The following is a 10,380-nucleotide window of genomic DNA, read 5'->3' as shown; positions in this document are numbered from 1 at the left end:
ACTCAGTCCAGTACTCACGTACAGATCGGCTCCCCTGTTTACACGCCATTAACTGCCTGCGCACCACCCCCTGCTCAATCTCGCTGGAAAACATCAAGTCCATGGCGCGAAAAAACTTCATTGTGTCCTTTAAGATTTCATTATTGGCTGCCATCAGGGGCCGAACCCAGTCCTTCGCCCCTCCCTCTAGATGGCCAATCACGTACGCCACTCTAGAGTTCTCATCGGGGAAGTCATCAAACAGTAGATTGAGAGCATATTGCATCTCTGTCCTAAAGGCTTGATAGTTCCTGGGATCCCCCCCAAATTTCTGCACCAATCCAGGCACCCTTCTGGCAAGTGGGGTGGTTTTCCCCTTATCTTGAGCCCTCCTCTCCTCGAGCCTCGCCGTTTGCAGCGCGAGCTGGACCTCCGACGCCCTGTACCTTTCTTCCAGGCTTGGACCTGCTCCCGCTCCAGCTACTCCGGTTCCTGCTGGTTCACTCATGATGCCCTCTGCTTGCACAAGCTGCTTTCAGAGACTGTCAGATTGCTGTGATGGGATAATGAGCTGCTTGTGCGTAAAAGCTTGATCCCTCTGGGGTTTGGCTGGTCATCCAAACCGAGGCACTAACGGAGCCCCCAAAGCATGGCTCCATCAGTCGCTGGTAGAATCTGACAGTGGGCGTCTACGGAACTTACGCCAACATAAAAGCTGTTTGACGGACATGCGCCTTCGTGACTCTCTGCGTGACAGTTTCCGGCGAAGGGTGGGAGTTCCTAAGGGGGGTCTTGTTCCCTCTTCACCATTCTCACTAGAAGTATCCCAGAGCCTCCCCTCCGCTGTAACTCCTGCACTCCCCCTGCTGGTTCCTTCTTCTGCTGCAGAGTCTCTCCTATTCTCCTGGAGCCTGTCCACCACCTGTCCTTCCGATGGCAGTTCCCTGACACTAAGTTTTGGAGGTTCAAGTACATTATGGTGGTATGGGAAACTGTCGTGTGACGGGCCAATGGCCGTAATAAAGATCAATCCAATCCAATCCAATCTCCACCCCATATACCATCAGGGGCACCACAAATCCCTTCCCACATGCATAGCTCTGCATGTGTCAGAAGCAGGTCAGCAATAAATCACATGATGTCCATGACCTCTTTTTGGACACGTATTTATTAGGAAAACAATGCACTTCAGTGTGTCCAGTCAGGTGACATGCAATTTTATATTAGATTTTATTCCTTTATCAGATTATCCTACAATTGGGAAAATGAAAATTTAGCGGAGGGAAACTGCAGGCTGCCACTAAGAGGAGGGTGTTGTGTGGACACCTCAACAAACAAACAAACAAAGGCCCAAGCAGCTTCAAACCCACATGAATCTTGAGTGGGATGGGATTCAACTAAGTTGCTGCATGCGTGCAATAAGGTCTGCTCATACAATAGGGCTTTCCTCTCTCTCTTCCCCCCATGTGTGCACCCACGACCCCTAAATCTGCTCTAGGCAGTTGGGGGGACGGGACCACAGAACAGTATCAAGGAGAGCACAGGGGTTGAAGGGGGAAAGTCCCATTGCATCAGCAGACCTTGTTCCCTGTGTGCATACCTCACTTAGTGATATGTTGAATTCCAGTTCCGCCCATGGTATCATGCCATTCCAAATGTGAACATCAGAAAATACTGCTTTCCAAACTTCTCAGAGAGCCTGCTCAGGTCAGAAAGACTGGTGGCAAAACCATCCACAGAAAGGAGCCCTTTCCTGCTAGTGATGCATGTATGTCTGCCAAAGGATCATGGCCAGGAGACACAATCGCCCCACCTCCTCACACACTCAATGAACGCATGTGTTTGTTGGGGAGCAGGGTGTATGGTATGAAGCAAGAGAAGGAAAATGAACAGAACAGTGGAAAAGATAAAAAGATGCACACACAGTTTGCTTCACCTACTCTTATTTATTCAACACTCACATTATGGTTTCTTTCCTTCTTTTTACAGTATGGTTATCCCCATCAAAAAATTCACACGCAAGAGAATACTGTATGTCCAGAGTTTTCATCCATGGGGGAGACAAAGACTCTTCTGCCTCCGGCCTTTCCACCCTCTCTTAATAATAAGCGCAGGGGTAGTGGTGTTTTTTATCCTATGCCACAACCCTGCAAAGGGCACTTCTATAATAAGCAGGGCCAAACTAGACAAGGCAGCAGAGATATGCCTCTTAAAAACTGACAAATAGCAGCCAACTACCTGAAAAGTTAATACTTGTGCTATTTTCCCACTGAATTAAGCCATTCCAGTTGCTTTTATTGCCCCTTTATGGGTGCAGCCTGTGCACATTTACCTTTTCTCTAATGGCAAATAGCAACTGGAGTGAAGGGTGGACCCCCATTTAGATTTTGGACACAAACACCTGCAGCTCATATTTGTCAAAATTTAAAGAAACTGAAGATCCAGTTCTGTTTCTCCACCACCACATCTAGTTTGGTGTCATTGGCAGTTTTTGGCAGACGGCAACATGTGCAATCAGGAAAGATTTACCGGAAGGGAAGGGAAGGGAAGGGAAGGGAAGGGAAGGGAAGGAAGGAAGGAAGGAAGGAAGGAAGGAAGGAAGGAAGGAAGGAAGGAAGGAAGGAAGGCATCACATGCTGCCTATATAAAATCAGCAGATAGTGAAGATTGGAAGAAGAAAGGTTGGCATCAACTCATGGAAGGAAAGACTAGAGTTTGAGAAAAGAAAGATGCTTCAATGTTAGGTCTTCATTTACAAAGGAACATAATGCCAGGAGCAACCCCACATGTCTAATTCGGCAGATGTGCTTTTTCGTGTTCTACAGATTCTATCAAATGGCAACATAAGGCTATGGTGGCAATCCAAGGCAGCATGCTTTTTCTCCAAAAGCATTCCTAAGAGGCACATTATACAAGAAAAAACCAGAGGTGGTATACTGGCTTGTTTTGAAGGCTGCATCACCCTTCCCTCTGGGCTGGAATGTTAATGCTTTAAAGCTTATCAGTGGATGACAGCTCCTCTCTAGAGCTATGGGTCTTGTCTCAAAGCACCAGGCATTCATATGGAAAGCTAATACCCAGTCGCTGGGAGGTTTGGCAACTCCATTCTAACAGATTTTCATTATGAATGGATTTCTGGTCCACTTCTCAGCTTAGGTCCCTCTTTCCTAATCACTGCTATGCATATAAACCCAGGGCTTTTTTCCCCAGCCAGAACTCACTGGAACTCAGTTCTGGCACCTCTAAGGTGGCTGCCATTGCCATTATAAGAGAACAAGGGAGGCGGTCATGGTGAGTTCTGGCACCTCTTTTTCTAGAAAAATAGCACTGTGTAAACCCAATCATTGAACTGCATGGCAAAACCCATTTTGTGGGGAGATACATTTCCATATGGTCTCTCCTTCGGAGAATCAAAGTCTCACTTTATTATTTCTTATTATTTTTATTTATTCTATTTATATCCCGCCCTTCCTCCTGGAGAAGCCCAAGGCAACAACTTGTGTCTGAACCTTCCTACTATCTGCCTTTGGAACAGGAAGAACAGAATGATCCAGCAGATGCATCTCTTAGCTGTTAGAGAAAGTTGGTAACACTCGAATTGTCTTGGGGAGGACCAATGTCACCATGAAGTGCCATTTGCTTTCAGTAGCCAAATTGCCCAAGGCTATGCTTCCCAGTTTCACCATAAGGGAAGACATTTGTGTGAATAAGAAGCCATGAAGGAATTACAGACACCTCATGGTGACTTTTGCCCCATAATTGCGCAACTAAGAGAGCCAGTGTAGTGTAGTGGTTAAGAGCAGTAGTCTCGTAATCTGGGGAACCGGGTTCGCGTCTTCGCTCCTCCACATGCAGCTGCTGGGTGACCTTGGGCCAGTCACACTTCTCTGAAGTCTCTCAGCCCCACTCACCTCACAGAGTGTTTGTTGTGGGGGAGGAAGGGAAAGGAGAATGTTAGCCGCTTTGAGACTCCTGAAGGGGAGCGATAAAGCGGGATATCAAATCCAAACTCTTCTAATCAGACACCAGGTGAAATAAGCATGAGAAAATTCAAACTCTACTTCCCCTCATTCTCATTTGCAGCGGTTCTCAACCTGTGGGTCCCCAGATGTTGTTGGACTACAACTCCCATCATCTTTGAGCTCTGGTCTTGCTAGCTAGGGGTGATGGGAGTTGCAGTTCAACAACATCTGGGGACCCACAGGTTGAGAAAGGCTGATTTAGAGACAAGGAAAGACTATGAAAACTTTGAGAATGCCTGCTCTGGACTTGTGCTTTAGTTGCTGTCACCCCCTCTGTTGTAGCAGCAAACACCCCAGAGGTTTAGCCCTATTTGTAGAACAGAATTAGTCTAATCAGGTATGTGATCTAGAAACAGCCCTTAGCAACTGAGCAATACAGAAAGAGTGCAGTTCCAGTTGTGCGAAGGTATATACTATTTGTTCTCGAGGCATATCAGTAGCTAAGCTGAGAGACTTGGGCATCTTCGTACTCCCAATTTGCCTCTGGAGGTTTGAGCAATAGCCAGACCAGACATTCATTATCCCCCTTTCAAAATATGGCCCTGTGGAGCGGTAGTAGTGCCACGTCTGTTATTAAGGCACTTTTTTTGTCTTTGTGAAAAGTACACCCGGGAATGTCTTGGACTCCTGAGCTCAAAAAGCCTAGCCCAGACTGCTTTCTGTAGTTAAGATAGGCTGGCCATTCTCTAGCCTGGCCCCAGAATGTATGCCTGTACCAGTATTTGGCTGCTCTCTTCTCACAATCACCTGCACAGCAGTTTGGCATCTGTTGTCTTCTCTAATCCTGGCTATGCCTCATTTCCCAGCTTCAAGCTTTCGTGTCCTAATCTTTCTACCAACAGCTCCTCAGATCCTGCATTTTCTTCTCCTTCCCTAGGCCTTCTCCTCTCCACCTCGCTCATCAGACTACATCCACATCCTCGGTCCTTGTTTACTCTAGGAGGGAGCCAGGCAAGCTCAACCCCAGGGCGACAGAAGCCTTAAGAGATCCCTAAGGAAGATTTCCCTTCTACATACAAAGCAAATGAAAAGGCGGCAAAGAAATGAGCATCGTTTCCTGGTCCTGAAGAGTTGTCCCTGGCGAACGTGCACATCTGGAAAGGTTGCAGTATCTTCCAAGAGCAGAAAGAAGGAGAGTGAGGTGCATGAGTGAAGAGGAAGGAACAAGACTTCTTGAAACATCATACTCAGTCCCAGCATTCGGCTCAGCCAGCTGCCAGCTCAACCAGTTGATTAAGCCAGGCCTCTGTGCTCTTCAAGATGCCAATGGCAGGAGGCAGCAAGGGTGAGAGATGTCAGCTGCTTCTTACTGATGCAAGTACGCATCGAGCCAGAGCTCTCCTGAATCCTTCAGAGAACTGGAACGAGGATAAAAAGGGTCAAGTCAGGAAACATGAAGAAACAAACCAGAAAAAGAGATTCGATATTGAGCCAGGAATTCTCAGGCTCACTATAGTCACTCACTATAGACATTGAGTGAGCATGTTACGATAAGAAAAACCCCGTAATAGAGCAGCAAGTTGGGGGGGTGGTATTAAAACCACAAGGAAGGATGCAGCACCCTCTCATGGAGAGAGCCACAGGGCTGGTTCACACATGCAGGCTCACCACCTGATTGCTGCAGCAAATGCTGTACGAATGAGCCATTCCAGGTGAGACAGGACAGAACTTTCAAGTCATCTCAGAGCAGTTCTTTTCAGTGGGCTCAGTCTGCACACTTTGTCTGCAAGTTTTGAGGAGCCAAGCAGTCAAAAGATGCAGTAGGTATGTGTGAACTAACCCACAGAGCTCAGAATCCACAAATGCTTGTTTTGACTTTGCCACCATGCTCTTGCAAATGCTCAGTCAAACTACTTTCACTAGCCACACGTTTCCCATCCCTGACTTATGTCATAAACTTTGCATAAACATGGCTCAGAAATGTTCCGATTCCTTCGCACCAAGTTTTGATGTGTTTTTAGGAGGAGGGCAAGCAGAATGTATGCAGCCCTGATTATGATTTCTAGAACAATTAAGAGAGTGCTGGAAACTCTGAACGTTAACAAATATTGTTTTCTCAGAGCATTCTTCCCAGTTCACATTATTGGAAGCAACGGCTGGAGGCTGGGGGTCCCATATTATCCCCCCCTTCCCTTTTCTTTTTGTGCCCTTTCACAAGATGTCGGTCTGATGTCTCTCCCCCTACAGGAGAGCTGTCCTTCCTCCTGGAACTGCAAGGGGTGCTGGTGCTTTCACATTCACTGATACTTACTGTACAATGTCTGCAAAGGCTGTGAGCAGAGGCTTGGACTGGTACTCGATGCCGTGCTTTGCGCATAGGGACTTCACCAAGGGGGTCACCTTGTGGAAGTTGTGTCGAGGCATGGTGGGGAAAAGGCTGTGGAGAGAGGGAGAGAGGCAGCTGCCAGATCTCATGGCTTCCTCAGAGCTCTGGAGAGCCTTCTTCTTCCTCCCAAAATCTCATTAGTGTGTGCAATACTTCTTTGTGAAGCTTGCCCAAGCCAAATAATCACTTACAAGCTTAATGATTTATTCTGTAAACAAGTGTATACGTAAATATGGCACAGTGTGAGCCAGATAGCTATATGGAAGTACAACAGCTTCCAAGCTCAGAAGCCGTAAAGTGGCAGAAAGCAATGGAAAAGGAGATGGCTTCAATGAAGTCTCTCGGTGTGTTTACAAGTACAGAGCTTCCAAAAGGGCAACAAGCTGTAGGTTGTCGATGGGTATATCATTTAAAGCCCACAACTACTGAGGAGTTGCAATATAAAGCCCAACTAGTTGCAAAAGGGTTTTTGCAGCGCAAAGGTGTTCACTATTCTCAAATCTATGCCCCTACTTCAAGATCGGAGTCACTAAGAATGCTTTTAGCCTCTTCAGCTAAGAAGGGAAATAAGCTGTTTCATTTTGATGTCAATGTGGCTTATTGAAACGCAGACTTACAGGAGGAAGTCTATATGACACCACCACCGGGTTTTGAAGGAGACAAGCCAAACCAGGTCTGGCGCCTACACAAATCCATTTATGGGTTGAAACAGTCCGCCCGTAATTGGAATTCCTGCTTAAACGATGCTCTAGAGAGCATGGGGTTCAGAAAAAGCGCAGCAGATGCGTGTCTTTATCTAAAAGGCTCGGGATGTGAACAAGAAGCAGTTTTGATATTTGTTGACGATTTATTATACAGTGGAAAGGATGATAAACTTGCACAACAATTTGCCACAAAGCTTCCAGAAAGGTTTCAGATAAAATCACTAGGCAATGTATCTGTTTATCTAGGAGTTAAAATTCAGCAAGATGAAAATGGGAACTATTGGCTCAGCCAAGAAGCTAAGATCCAGCAGTTGCTGGAAAGGTTTAAAATGGACAACTGTGCTGGTGTTAAAACCCCAGTGGAGTTAAGTTACACAAAGGATGCTCAAACTGAGCAACAGGCAGAGTTCAGTAATCCCGGGGTTTACCAGTCAGCGATAGGCAGTCTACTCCACATTGCACAGTGGACTCGGCCCGATATAACATATGCTGTCAACATGCTGTGTAGACAAGCTGAAAAACCATCAATGCATGCTTGGCAAGGAGTAAAAAGAGTTTTAAGGTATCTCCAAACTACCAAAAGGTTTCGCTTAAAACTATCAGCAGAGGGCAGCACACAACTTGAATGTTGGGCCGACAGTAGTTGGGCAGATGCTGGACCAGATAGAAAATCAGTGTCAGGAATGGCGATAAAATTTGGAAATGCACTAATTGGTTGGAGATCAAGAAAGCAATCACTTATAGCTTTAAGTTCAACTGAATTCAATGCATTATCAGATGTATGTAGAGAACTGGAATTTTATAAGCAACTGGTACAAGAATTGTTTGGAGAATGTTCCCTACCTATCAGAGTGTGGGAAGACAATCAACCTTGTATTAAACTAGCTAAATCAGGTCAATTCAAGGCACACACAAAACACTTGGATATCCGTTATCAAAATGTATGCCAAAGTGTAAAACAAGGTTTAATTGAACTAAAGTATTGTCCAAGCCAAGAAAATCTCGCAGACGGTTTTACGAAAGCTTTGAGTCCGCAATCTCATAAATGTTTCTGTTCAGGTTTAAATTTGAATTAAGGTTGGTACAGCTCAGTGTTACGAGCGAGAGGGGGTGTTGCTATCAAAGGGTTAAAAGGTAGCAGAAACGCTCTAATCACTGAGCAGCTGGAGGTCATTAGGCTTCCAGGAACATGAGTTTGTAAAAATAGTCTCCCGTGTGTTTGTTCTCCCCTTCTCCCCTTTTGGGCGAGTTTGCTGATATGTGTGGTTCGTCACCAGGGTTTTTTTTTTCTTTTGTAAATAAACCTTTTCTTTGAGTTCCAAACCGCTTGCTCCAAGATTCCTTTTTGAAAAGATACTGACTCTCCTGCCCTTCATAAACCGCTGCGCGAAATGCTCTGCTGTAATGGGACTTGTGGCGTTGGAAGCGCACTGGATATTTGCTTAGCATTAAACTAATTAAAGTTTAATGGGACAACCACTGCATACCCAAAAGCCTACCCACATGATGCTTCAGCAGCAGCACGTGAAGCCCCTACAAGCTCAGTTGTCCATATGACTGAATCACACATATACCATAAAGGACTCCAGGCTCTTGAACTGTTAGGTTTCTCATGAGGCCTCCATTCTCTTCAGCCCCCTACAAGGTCACTTATTACTACAGCATGAAATAAGCCTCTCGGGGAAATAGATCCCATTCTTTTTCTAGGCTTCATATTAGTTGATATCCTCAAGACACCTTCCAACTGGTGTAAAAAGAAGAATATACTCACTGGTGCTCAATTTGGAAGTTGAGATGCCCACTGAACCAGTCGTTGAACCGGGACTGGTCTACGTTGCATGTTGCCTGGAGCTGGAGAGAGAGAAAATATATTTAAAAAGGCACCACATGAGGATATTCATGTTTCAGTTCTAGCTAGGCACCCCAATGAACTGTGGCATACCCTCATCTCCCCATCCTAGTCCTTAGAATAAGAACAACAATAATAGATGGACCTAACAACTGGGAGCAGTTTACCTATGAGATCGCCTTGCCCCACATGGGCCCGCTTGACCGCAGGGCTGTACAATATATGTCTGTGTGAACACTAGCAAAAAACTTCAACACCTCATATACCATATTTTTCGCTCTATAAGACACACTTTCCCCCGCCTAAAAAGTAAGAGGGAATGTGTGTGTGTCTTATGGAGCAAATGCAGGCTGCACAGCTATCCCTGAAGCCAGGAGAGGGAGAGGGATCAGTGCGCTTCAGGGACAGCCACGCAAAGCCTCAGGAGCGCTCCTCCCGCTGCGCTCAGGAGGCTTTCCCTTCTCCTGGCTTCAGGGATAGCCACGCGAACTCTCTTCCAGTGTGGTGTAGTGGTTGAGAGTGGTAGTCTTGTAATCTGGGGAACCGGGTTCCCGTCTCCACTCCTCCACATGCAGCTGCTGGGTGACCTTGGGCCAGTCACACTTCTTTGAAGTCTCTCAGCCCCACTCACCTCACAGAGTGTTTGTTGTGGGGGAGGAAGGGAAAGGAGATTGTTAGCCGCTTTGAGACTCCTTAAAGGGAGTGAAAGGCGGGATATCAAATCCAAACTCCTCTTCTTCTTCTTCGTCTTCTTCTTCTTCTTGGCAATGGGAGGAACACTCCCCCTGCCCTGAAGAGGCTTGGCACGGCTATCCCAGAAGCCAGAAGCCAGAACAGTAAGCGGGATCGCTGCTTTCGCTGAGCAACGATCCCTCTTGCTGTTCTGACTTCACTTCATTGGAGAGGCGCTGCACAGAGAGGGAAAGCTGCACAGCGCCTCTTCAGTAAAGTGGGAGGAGAAACAGAGCCCCTTCCGTTTCTCCTCCTGCTTTGCTGGAGAGGCGCTGCGCAGAGAGGGAGAGAATATTTTTTTTCTTGTTCTCCTCCTCTAAAACTATTTTTATGGTCTTATGATCTTATGGTCGGGTGCGTCTTATAGAGCGAAAAATATGGTGCCTTCCCAGTTTCCATGTCAACCACAGAGGGTCAGCACAGAGAGTAACACCATTATTGCCTGACCTCTGGGGCCCAAATGTGGAGCATGTGAGCAGCCACCCCACCCACCCATAACAAAATCCCATGTTCAAAATAATGAATGCAGTGAGAGCGGTAAGAAGGATGGATTAGGATTTCACTGGACATGGGACTCAACCTGATGGGGCCTTCAAGCAGCAATAATTGATGGGAGTTCCATGTGTTTACACAAGAGGTATAAAAGTTCTGGGTCAAGAAGACACTTGCAAGCATTCATGTTATTCCTTTTCTAATCTTTTACTCCCACAGTCCGTCCTCTTTCACCTCAACCCATTATTAGTATTCCACAATTAGTTCTTACATACA

The 10,380-nt window shown here is 46.3% G+C and overlaps 1 protein-coding gene across 4 annotated transcripts in view; it reads right to left on the bottom strand.

Moving 5' to 3' along the window:
* Positions 1–1,905: 1,905 nt before the first annotated feature.
* The window catches only part of LOC310825667 (acyl-CoA (8-3)-desaturase-like), a 28,254-nt gene continuing 19,779 nt past the window's right edge, over positions 1,906–10,380 (bottom strand). Inside the window, exons 10-14 of one of the 4 annotated variants that reach the window (XR_014555418.1) lie at positions 8,803–8,882; positions 6,253–6,378; positions 4,168–5,359; positions 3,990–4,104; positions 1,906–3,746 (exon numbers count right to left, since the gene is read on the bottom strand). Coding sequence is in view for 1 of the 4 variants with exons in the window: in XM_083699560.1 (XP_083555686.1) it covers positions 5,308–5,359; positions 6,253–6,378; positions 8,803–8,882 (258 nt within the window). In the remaining 3 variants the exon portion in view is untranslated. Of the gene's footprint in view, positions 5,360–6,252; positions 6,379–8,802; positions 8,883–10,380 lie in introns of all 4 variants that reach the window. The other 3 variants (XR_014555416.1, XR_014555417.1, XM_083699560.1) reach the window with 3 other exon arrangements.

Source organism: Podarcis gaigeae (genome assembly GCF_964106915.1).
Source record: "Podarcis gaigeae genome assembly, chromosome: 1".
Taxonomy (NCBI): Eukaryota; Metazoa; Chordata; class Lepidosauria; order Squamata; family Lacertidae; genus Podarcis; species Podarcis gaigeae.
Note: the sequence above shows the minus strand (reverse complement) of the source record. Positions and strands in the feature narration are given on the sequence as shown.